Source organism: Stegodyphus dumicola, chromosome X1 (assembly GCF_044657685.1).
Source record: "Stegodyphus dumicola isolate Sdum_Otavi_A_Nest chromosome X1, ASM4465768v1".
NCBI lineage: Eukaryota > Metazoa > Arthropoda > Arachnida > Araneae > Eresidae > Stegodyphus > Stegodyphus dumicola.
The window spans coordinates 221,731,140-221,743,563 of record NC_140780.1 but is presented as its reverse complement, the minus strand read 5'-3'; the positions used below and the strand labels follow the sequence as shown (position 1 = coordinate 221,743,563).

Here is a 12,424-nt window from a genome sequence, read left to right as displayed (position 1 = left end):
CAGCTTTTTTGAAGTTTTCAGATTCAGAAATAATACTGGACGAAATGGAAAAGGTTTGAAAGACAGTGATAACGAGACGCATCGCAGTAGCCAAATATGATTTTATTATTTATTTATTTTTTTCCCTGGATCGAGTTTGATGCATTCGCCGGTAGGTAGCGAAAGTTTAATACACTTCATACGAATTTTGAATAGTTTTAAATTTATTTCTTTCACTGTTCCTCATAACACAACATTTCGCGTTAATTCACCGTATTTCTTAAGAAATACCCATTTATTTACTTAATTTCAGCATATTTTTGATTTACACATCTGAGAGAAAATAAGGAACTTTTTTGAAAAATATCCTTCATCTCTTTTACTCAATGATTATTTCTTTAGTATCTTTAGAGTAATCAGTTAAAAATAGAATTACTTTGTCTCGCATCGTTTGCCACTGGTCTTGCTTTTAATTTTTGTTACATGTTACACGACTGTCTAAGGAAAGTCATGTCGTATTTTAGCTAGAGAATTTTAGCTGTATTTTACCAGTAAACAGAGCTCTTGACCACACTTTCAATGAAATCTGATAGAACTGAACTTTTCGTTATTATCCTGATAAGTTTTAGCTACAATCTAAACAAAACAAAACATCCATAATTTGTTATTAAGATAATATATTCATGAACTCTGCTGTATTTTTGGTTAATTTTTAAACCGCTTGCTTATCTCTGTAATTTAATTCCTAATCAAATGCCAAAATTATGAGCTTCTACAGTGGCTTTCGTATGTTACATATACCCAGCTCTAAAAAATTTTCTTGCTTAGCAGTACTGTAACCAAAAATATGCGAATATTTTTTTAATTCTTTATGTTCGTTAGTCTATTTCTAAAAATGTACAACAGCATTCGCATATAATCCTTTAGTGTTTTTCTACCTCGTTATAGCAAAATCACTCGTTATAGCAATTTCACTTTGTGATGAACAATATGTAATGTAATATAATATACGAGTGTACTAGCTTATCACGAATTAAATTAGTAATGGAACTATATATCACATTTATTCTGCTGTTAAATTATTTGAAGAACATTTTTTAATCTGTTTGCAATTATTTTGGTTAATCAAATTAATTAGCTGTTGTTTGTTTTTTTAATTATTCAACTGAAAAACTAGCTCTTTTATTAATATGACCGAAAAATGTTTGAGTGTTTTTGTTATTATTTTCACTCTCAGTTTCTTTCACGTAATCATTTTATGCGTAAGTTTGATAGTGCATTTGTGCGATTTTAATTTTGATAAAGTAATTACTGTGTAACACAAAATGAAATAATATATTATAATCAGGAATATATAAATATTTTTTAAACTCTTTATGCAATTCCGCTGCTTGATAATTTTGCATTGCTTTCTATATATTCATGAGTATATTTGATTTTAAAACCTTATCAGTCGCCAAATTCCGAATCTCGCGATTTGCGATGTTATGCTTTGGCGAAAACTAATTGTCAAATACAGTAACCCTACTCTCTGGATGCGGGAGAATAGGAGGCGAATTTTCCCCTCTCCAACAGTGGAAGTTTGATGCCTGTGGATTTCAGCTGTTGATAGCGTTCCTCACTTGGGACGGCCTGATTCCGGTTTCCATGTTTTTGCCATCACTGGATGACACGTGTTTGAGATAGTTGACGGAGCTCCGGCACACTGCATTCAGTTTCAGAAACGCTGTATTAAAAGGAGTGTTTTATTAAGTTTATGCTGATTATTCGACTATTTTAGTTAGTAGTTCAGTTTTCGATAAATGATTTAAGGATTTATCGAACTGTTAATTCAACTCTTTGGCAATTTTTGCCTTCCTTTTTATGAATCAGCGGCGAATTAATTGAAATTCTGCTTTTTCTTTAATAATCATTATGTCTGTGAAGGATTTTTGCCAATGATCAAAATTAATTCCTGTCAATTATAATTATAGTAGTTTCATCATCACTAAACATATTTATGGTTTATTAGACTCAGTGACATTTGCCTTAAAAATAAATTAAGGCTGTTTTTCTGATATCGTTAAAACCTTTAAAACAAAGAAGCGGAAACAGCATTTTTTGTTCTCATGCGTATTATTTAATAAATTTATCATTTGAATAATATTCAACATGAGCAAAGATATAGTCAAATTAATTTCATAGAACACAGGTGGAAGTCATGAAGAGTTCGACGTTTGTTATCTTTCAGATTACTTGACTTTTTAAATCCTTGGTCTAAGATCATGAACTGTGACAAGAATGACATCTTCCTGCTCGTACATAGTTGTGGTCTTCGCACTTTATTTGATATTCTGTGCTCGCGATTCCCTCTCGTCTGGTACTTTCGAACTACAGATTCTTGGCATACAGAATTATCGAGGAGAACTCGCGGATGGTTCTTGTTGTGGCGGTTATCGTTTGAGAGATGGTTCTTGCCCTGTTCAGTGCAACACAGCTTTTCAGTTATGTTTGAAGGAATATCAGTCTCAAGTCGAGACAAGTGGCAAGTGCACCTTCGGCAATCAGTCAACGGACATTGTCGCTGGCAACTCCTTTTCAGTGCAATCCGAACCTAACAAAGAAATTGTTCTGCGGTTGCCTTTCACTTTTCGATGGACTGTAAGTAAAATATTTAAATTTTTAGTTACATACATATTTTTACGTAAACGTTTTAAATATAATCTAATTAAACGCATTTACATTTTTGAAATGTGTAGCATTGGCCTGGTTAACTGACACAAAATACTAATTATTTCATCTGTTGTTTTATTTATAAAAACTTGCATCTGACCAATTGCCTGGAGGTAGCAGGTGAAGATAAAACGAGCATGCTTAGAAAATTCAGTGTCAGTAAATTTTCCCTTTATAAATTTGTTTATTTTTGAGAATCAGGTATAAGTCCTTAATTAAAAAAATGGTTTAATCTCTCAGGATATTAATTTATCTAGTTACTTAATTACTGATAATAAATGTGTCAAAAAATATTGTGCATGCAAGTCGTAAAAATCTCCATTGTATTTAACGTAATTAATTGAAACAAAAGTTTGCATTGTGTGTTGAAGTAATCCTAAATTAAAAAAGAACCTGCAGAAACTATTTAATGTTGAACATAAATGAGTAGATATAATCAGAAGCTCACGAACAGAACACTCCAAAGAAAATTTTTTAAGTTCTTAAGTAAGCGAATTTCGCTTACTTTCGTTGGATACCGGTAGGTATTATTCTGATATTTTTATCGGTACAGATAATTAAAAAGTAATTTTTTTTTATGGTTCATAGATATTATGGGTAAAGAAGCGTTAAATTTGCCGAATTTTTTTCTTTTCTACATTTTTATTCATTGAAAAGAAAAGGAGCCGCAAGTTTATAAAGCTTGAAATGTTAAAGATTTTAAATTTCTGATTGACAAAAAAAAAAAAAAAAAAAAAAAACTCGTTACAGATTTTTTTCTCTCTTTATATATCGACCATCATTATTTCGACAGAAACGTTTCGCTTAAGTGCTTATTGAAAGCATGTTTCCATACATTCAGTGTGATGTTATTAAACATTGTTATTTTTATCTCTATTTTTAAATTAAAATTTGTAAGGGAAATTCATGTGAAAAAAACAAGCGTAAGTACTCTTGTAGAAGTCCACATTTATTCAAAAAAGCACATTTAACATAGTTTCCTGTAAATATAAAATACGAAATTTAAGCCACTTTTTGCAAAACATTAATTAGAAATTAAAATTTTAACACTAACGCGGTTTCTATGTGACACTTGCAATTTTGAATAATTTAAACTATTTGAGGAGGAGGGGGAGAGGTTTTTTTTTTTTTTTTTTTCTACATAACTGTTTCTTTCTCACCCCCTTTTTTCTCACTTTTTCTTTAAATAAAGTTGTGTACAGTAATTATAAATTGTAAAATTTCCACCCAGATTGTAAATTTTTTAATTGAAAATTTTATTCATAATTTTAAATGCTTTTCACTTATTTCATTATAAAATGTTTTATCTTAAAAATTTATATTTATAAGTTATGAAAGAAACATCACTTTTACGTGTTAGCGCACAAAATCAATTTGAAAATGTACTACTTCGAAGTTAATGTAATTGAGTAGAAACATAAAGAAAGTTTTAAAACTTGCAGAAAGTAAATGAAAGGAATCTCATGTTAGAAAATAACTAAATGATAGTTTATGAGCGCGAATAAAGGGACCGGAACCTTAGTAGGAATTCTGTTGGCCACACAATGCGGGTAGCTGAAGCTGCTGATGAATTTTCATCATCGCTGAGATCGCGCAAGCTGAGAAGGTAATGGAGTAACAAAAGAATACGTCTAATTCAAATAAGGAAAAAGACAATCGTAATATAAACTGTGGCAATGCTCTCGTGCATAGATATATAATAAGTTTTATAGTCATGCATATATTGTGTAAAGTTCAATCTCCCCATTTTCAATTTTACTTTTTATGAAACGAATAAAAGAAGTGAGAAAAAAGTTGTAATTGTTGTTTGTAAACAAAGTAAAACAAATGGAGAAATTTTAAATTCTCAGGTTTGATATTATATAAAATAGATGTGTAAAACTAAGACCGTTAAGATCAAAGCCATAATCTCATTTCGTAACACATATATTTAAGCTCGTTAACCATGCGTCATTTCATTTTTTTAGTTAAAGAAAAGATGCTGTCGATTTTTTTTTTTTTTTTCGGAAAAAAAAATTTAAACTGGGTAACATAAATTAAATTAAAATTAAAAAAAAAAAGCCTTCAAAAGAATTGCGGGTTAAATAAAAGTACAAATTTACTCGAATTTATTGAAAAGAATCAAAGGAGGAGAGCATTAAATTAATTAAAAGTTATATATTGAATGGACTCTGTTTTGTAGGGTTTTTTTCAGTCTTAGATACCGACAAAAATTAATCAACATTTCAGTAATAAACGAGGTTCGCAATATGTAGGCGCGAAATTTTTGGACTTAGATGCTAAAGTTATTCTCTAAATTGCCTTTGTTAGCATTTTCTAGTGTAACCAAATGTGCACCTTAATGAACTAGCCTGACTTTGTTGAGACCTGACTTGTGGGTCCCATAAAAGGAGAGGAGCTGACAGCTGATGAAAGATCGGGATTTATCTTGTGTATAAAACGTTTACAGGAGTGTTGTCGGAAATGCAGGAGCTTCGAACACGTGAAAGAACACATTGTAGAGCACAGCACATGCATACAATGTTGCTAGTTATACAAAAGTCTTTAAATACAAGATTGCTGGATAAATGCGAAAAAACTTAACACATTTATAAGAATTTGTGCTTATTAAAAAACAGAAACTTTGATAGAAAAATTGCATTAAGAATATTAATTGAGAGTTAAAGGTAAGGTGAGTCGCACGAGATCTCACGTATAAAACTCGTCTTTCTACAATTATGTAGTCCAAATCAACGGGAAATTTTAGCTGAGAGACACCATTAGTTACATAGCTGTTTAGGTTAAATGTTGAGGAAGGGAAGTCTGAAATATTTTTAGATGCATGGCTTTGAGTTCTCTGTCATCACTTGTACCTGTTAATAAATAAATAAAATAAAAGTGTGTTTAAAAAAGAGTTTATTAGCAAATTCAAAAGCAACGTTTGAAAAGAAATCTCTGAGTTTAAGAACCTTATAAAAGGCAAATAATTTTTTTATACTTCTTGTTTAAATGCTAGGAACCTGACGCACCAATGAATGAATAGTGAGAATCTTTCACATCTGTGAGTTGTAGATATGATGTAATGAAATATGAACGTTAAGTTCATTGGAAATCTTTATTAAAGTACAATAAGTATTTTATATTAGCCCCATATATATCTTTAATAAAATGTTCTTTAGAGCAATGCTATTAAGTATGCGAGTTTGAGAAAAGAAGTGAAACAAAGATTTCTTACTTATGACTATGTAAAATTTCAGTGTTTTGTCAAGAATTCCATCAAAATTCTTATTTAATAGTATCAAGATCTGAAATGTTTTTCAGCTATGTACTTAAATAAAAAGCACAGATATAAAGTGTTTTAATAGATATTCAGTACGCTTTGTCAGTAGTAATGGATTTTAAAGTTTCAGTGCTTAAATTAATCACATATCGGAAATGCTATTTCCTGTTACTAGTGGCTAGTGAACTCACATTATTAAATTTTGGATTACCTTCAGTGAGTGAGACTTAAATTCAATACCAGTACGATAGGAGCAGAAATACGCAGTATTCCTTTTAATTTAAAAAAAGAGAGAGAGAGAAAGAAATTAAAAACAGAACTTAAAATATAGATTTCTTAGCAAGATGCGATAATCTGCTATTGGAAAATATTTCGATTGTTTATTGAAAGGCTTTATTTTTACTATAGAGCTTTCACCAACAACACGAAATTTTCTAAAACTTTAAAAAATATAATGACTTGAACTATTTTTTCTAATTTAAAATCGTGAAACAATAATCGCTAACGATGATGAGTCGGTGATTACATTAAAACAAAATTAAATAAAACTTGTGATTGTTATATATGTAAAACCTGGAAGACAAAAGGGGGGGCAGCGAGTCGGGAACGGAAAAGAGAGAGGGATGCCTTCTTACCTCATTGCATTCCTAACCTAGTAGTGTAAAGAAACCAGCAGAGCTTCGGCTATCACTAGGAAGACCTGTCGATGAATGAAAGTTTGGAGTAATTTGCACAAAAAGGTTTTAGTGGGAAGACAAACAGTTATCTGTTGAACGGAAAAGGAAATTTTGGACGAGGTTGCAGTGCCACATTAGATTAGTCATCTGAGAGAAGTCATGGTTTTTATTGTGCTGTCATTCCTAGATACTGTTCGTAACTGTGTATTGTACAGTTCCTTCATCTTTTCATTGAAGTTCTCTTGAGAATTAGATTAAAAAGATAAAAATCCTTTATTTGCATCAGAAAATTAAAGAAAGCCTCGCGCAAGTGTGCACTGTAGCTTACAGTGCACTTAATTATTACCTTATGTTGATATGATCTTATTTAGTGCATGATTTGTCATGTTACATCAATATCACGCGTAGCTGCAGCTGAGTTCGTATCCACGAGAATGAGCTGGCCGTATGGAAATTCTCATGGTTTTCGCTATGTGTTTTAGAGTCTGGTTCTGTTAGAAAGATCTCCACGAAAGCATCTCTCTTAGGCAGATATTCTTGTGAGCTTAGCCGTAATCAAAATTAATTAATCACGTGACCGTAGCAGCTTTTTAGAAGATATTTATAAACTCGCAGATACGATAACACGGCTGTATTTGCAAATCTTTACATTTATGAAAAGACTAATAAACAATTAGAAGAGGAAATGATCAAAATTTTTCTGTCTCACTATCCCAATAGTCCCCTCCTTAACATAAAAAGAAATCAGATTTATCTTAGAAAATCCTCATTACATTAATCCAAGTAGCGGTGTAAATAATGTAAGCGGTATTGGTAATAATGACACTTTTTGATAAAAATGACAAATGTATGAGGTTATAATAACATTTTTATAAAAGTATATTTTTACAATCTTGAGACGCTTATCATTTAAAAAACTCAAAATATTGTACTGAATGCGATCAACTTCATTGTTATTTACTACTTTGTAGTAAGAATAGTTACGATTTCTGCAGCTATCTGAATATAAATGAGCCGAATGATTAAAGCTGTTAAGCACGGCTAATGATTCGCTTTGGATTCTATTCTTGGCCGTAGAATGGGTTGGCTGTATGAAGCTTTCGTGACTTTTATCGTGTGTGTCGTTAGGTACAGGCTAGGGCCTCTTAACAAAGAACTTCATGAAAGTATCATGCCTCAAGCAAATAGCCCTAATTTGCTTTGTCATAAAATCCTAACCCTAATCAGGTAATCCAACGTAGATCGAAATATTTATTAAAAATCAGTAATGTCCTTTCATGATGCCAAAAAACCTTTGTGTACTGAATCCGAAACAAAGTTTCTTATTGTGGTGCCATTCCGGCATAAGTAATGCTATAAGAGTAATACCGAGTAATATTATACAAAAACTGCTGCCGTTTTCCTTCAGATGCTCCCCGCACGCATTGAACAAAACATGTGAGAAAAAGAAAAAAAATAATTGAAACAAGTTTTTTATCCGTAACTTGTTTTGCTACTTTCAGAGGAGAATAGTATACCACTTAGATACAAACAGTTAATGATTTTGATAACGCTTGGAAGGGGGAGGGAAGGAAAATTGACCCAAAGTGATTAACCGTTGGTCGCTAGCAATATAATTTATTTTTTTAAAAAAGACGTTGTGAGATAATATGTTGCTTTGTATGCGAAGTAACCCATTTATGTATTACATTTCTTCAAACAGAAAATTAACCTAAGTAAACACAAAGCATACCTGAAAGTTTTGTCGAAACCAGAGAGCTATTAAGTGAAAGTATATATTTTATTTCTTTATATACGTGATAAAAGGAAGAAGAAATAAACAGACTGTGAAAATATAATGCTTCTTTCATTTATTATGCTTACCCTTTTTCAGGCTTATTCACTATTTCCCTCTCTATTATTATGAGAAACGGACAACTTGAAGACATCTTCCGATTTCTGATAAAATTATCGCGTTTCACCGAAATTCTCTACAATCCAGTTAGCATTTGGTCCGTATGTGTGTCAGTGTTAGTGTGTGATTGATACCTTTTGGCTTGTATTTTGTAAATTTTCTTTTTGTAGCTTCTGTGGAATTGCGTTCTAATGAATTAAGCAAATGATGTAATAACCAAGAAATAAAGCTCTTACATAAAAATGTGTACTAAAAATTCTCTATGTTAAAAATTTGCATCTGCTGCAGAAGCTGATAAAAAAGTAAAAATTCGTAATTTTGTGCTATATTCTGTTTTGGATCAAAAAGTTCTAAGTGTCTTTCTTTCTTTCCCTTCTTTCTTCTTTTCTTTCTCTTTTTATGTGTATCTGTGTGTTTAATGTAAATATTAATTTGAGTGAAGTAATTTAATAATAATTAATTTATATTTTATATATTAATTTTAATAATAATACATTAATTTTTATTTTATATATTAATTAATATTAATATTTATACATTGATATATATTTATGTATTAATTAAAATATTAAATATTTATATAATAATTATTTTAATTTGTAATTGAAGAAAAATTAATTTGTGTGTTTAATGTAAATATTATGTTTAATGTAAATATGAGATAAATATCCTTGAAAGTTTCTCGCGAAAAATATTTCTCTCAAAACGGAAATGTAACTGTCGCATGCTTTTCAATAACAGGCACTGAGGATGCATGCCGTCTAATAGCATTCAAGTATATATTAAGAGAGACTGATCTATGCATTCAGAGTTCAACGGTAGCGCAAGAAAACGTGCCTTAAATGCCATTAATTCATCTATTGATTAACGCATGCTGAGCGATATTGCATAAAACGGGTGCGAACAATGGGAATACTTTTAATTTAATTCACAAATTTGTTTTAAATTTGAAAAAGAAGTTAAATTATAAATTCGGAAAAGAAAAATATGAGCCAAATTAGAGGATCAAATCATTAGAGCGATAAAAATGAGTTCCTTAAATTTCAATTCAATGTGTAAACATTTGATCGAGCTATTTTTTATAAAAAAAGGGGGCTGTAAAAAAGTGATAGTGTGTGACTATTGCTGAACTTCTCTCATCTTTTCACGTAATTTACGCGGCTTGTCAAGATTTTAGCGATCAAAATTCCTTGAAATTTCGTTCAGTGTCAAGATTAACTCTAAACAAAATTTCTTAGTATGATCATGGCAATTAAAAACTAGTTCAGATTCTTCGGGAATTAGATTGTTAGTTTCCTGTCTAGTTTCGATAAAAAGCTGAATCTAGTATCTTTGCAAAAGTAATTTTTTCTCCTCTCTTTAAAAGAGAAGGGATCCTGCATTTCTCTTAATATGTTGGTTTTTATTGAAATCACTTCAAAAGACATAATTTTGCCGTTCATTAAAATCTGAATTAATGTTTAATAAATTTTGCTGATATAATGTAGCAATTCCTAAAATAAATCATTGTTCAAAACGACCAGTGGCTTAGCATTTTATTAAAAAATCCCCAGTTGTATATCATGAATGCATCGCAATATTTCTTCAGTTTTGTAGCTATATTTTTTTACCTGTTTTTTTATCAATGTTGTTTGTTTTAAAACAGATTATGACAGACTGGCGGGAAAAAAAAACTTATTGCAGATTAGAGTAGTAAAAGACTGGTGATGAGAACTTGGGTGCGGTATTACTGTAAAGTGGTTAAAAGCTAAATAAACGATAAAAATACTGTGTTTAACTGATAATACGCGTAAAGCGTTAAATAGTTTCATTTGGCTGAATTTCTCTGACTAATTCTAGAGCACGTCGAATGCTAGCTAGGTTTTCCTGTATGTTCATCTGCAGGTACTGAGGTCGTACATTCGAGCGGATACTTTTCCAAGCTTTGTTGTGATTAACACGTTGAATGTCATGTCAGCCGAATGTGGGGGATGGATAAGTTAGCGCAGGGATCCTAGTCATTTAAATGGAATGGCTATTTTATTCACAAAATCAGGCAGGATTGGATTATGAAAGGAGTTATGCCTTCGTGGAGGGTTTGTAAGGGAAATTAACTCATATTCACGTCGCACATGAGAAAACCACGAAACTAATCGTACCGGTAGCCCGTTCTCCGGGACTACGAGAATTAAGCAGGACTTCTTAAGTTTTTATCAGTTAGTACATGCAAAACCACATAACCGTGATAACAGGTGATTTATCGATTAAACAATGGGTGATGTATCGGTGATAAATTCTAAATTCCCCTTTTCAGTCAGTACAGAATCTGCCAGGAAAAAGGTTTTTTCGTGTTAATATCCAGTGCCATTTTTTAATTTTAGTTTGCAACACAACATTGGAACTTATTGATACAAAAAATTTTGCTGAAATTTTCTTTATTGGTTATTTTCATTTATAGCTAGTGATTTAAATTTTGTAGTCCAGTCTCTGAACATGCGCGATACTCATCAGCACCCGCGAGAACTTGTTCATTTTATGTGGGGTTCAAAAGTCAAGTTGCATTTGAGTTCTAGTTGGAGATTTTTTCTTTAGAGCATAATTTCTAATGTATTTCGAGAATATGAAATAGTTATTGTGCTTTTGTGCATTAAAAAATACCATGAAATTTATGCAAACATTTTAACACATTAAAAATAATTAGGAGTTCATTTGTTGCTCTTTTCCTCCTTTGAGACATTTTTTATAAATAATTATTTTATGCTAAAAAGGAGGATATTGTTTTGTCCAGATAACGGAATTTGTCTACCTTGTTTGCGCATTTGTTTTCCAGATACGCAGTTAATGCGTATAAATGAGAAAGAATGAAATAAAAATTTGTTGGAGATACGTGCGTTCCTCTGAATCCAAAAACACGCACTGCAAATAGTTTATCTTTGTTTATGAACTGGGAACGGGTTAAAAAAGTGCAGCCATGGCAGGAAGTCAGCAGCCTCTACATAGTTATATCCACGATCAGAATAATTTCACTCCACAGTTAGTATTGCGCAAACACAAGAAATAGCGCTCTTCTTGTCGCGCTCTAGAAAATATTCCTTTTCAGCGGCGTAGGAAATGCGATCATAAATTAAAAACGCGTAATTTCCTACTTCAGAAAAAAGTTAAACGATGTAATTTATATAACTAGTTTTCTTTCTCTTCCTTTTTCTTTCTTTCTCTTTTTATTTGTTTAGAGTAGGAAAGGGGGAAAAAGGCCCCTTTATAATGTGAGACATTTGGAAATTTCAGCATTGACCATTCAAAAAAGGAACCGATTAGTTCAAAATAAAAAGCAGAGCAAACTGGGCGTATTATACACACCTTTTTTTAATATATACTGTACTTGAAGTATAAGAACAAATAAATACTGCAAAATAAATTTGTTTAGATATAGCTTTTATATTGCAAAGTTTATAACGGTATAAAAATAGTCAGCATCAATTTTCACAAATTTTACTTGCACTTAAGGAATTTATTAATTATGGAATCGAAATTGTAATACAATGAAGGAAAAGAAAATAAATGCGACTAAAATCTTGTATTATTATTTATGATAAAATTTTCAACAGAAAAATCATGTTAGGTTTTGTTTTACTTTCGTTACTATTATCATAAAAAAATTACCTTCTGTGCCGGATACATGAAACACACGGTCAGTCTTTACAATTTGTAATATGTCTGAGAGAAGCTTGTATTAGTTACGTTTATCGTGCCCTTTTTCTGATTTTTGTCACGGGTTTTGTAACCCTGAGTTATCCAGTTTCGAAAAGAATTTTATTAGTGGATTGTAAAAAGAGGCATACCGAATTCAGACGCTAATTTATTACATTACTTCCGACAGAGAATTAAAAAAAAAAAAGACAACATTACGAAGTGACAATATTACTT

At 31.1% G+C, this 12,424-nt stretch overlaps 1 protein-coding gene across 1 annotated transcript in view; it reads left to right on the top strand.

The window, feature by feature from the left end:
- Window positions 1–1,565: 1,565 nt before the first annotated feature.
- LOC118190621 (protein jagged-1b-like) overlaps window positions 1,566–12,424 on the top strand; it is a 141,740-nt gene continuing 130,881 nt past the window's right edge. Inside the window, exon 1 of the mRNA XM_085808565.1 lies at window positions 1,566–2,619. Coding sequence (XP_085664691.1) covers window positions 2,260–2,619 — 360 coding nt within the window. The 5' untranslated portion in view covers window positions 1,566–2,259. The remainder of the gene's footprint in view (window positions 2,620–12,424) is intronic.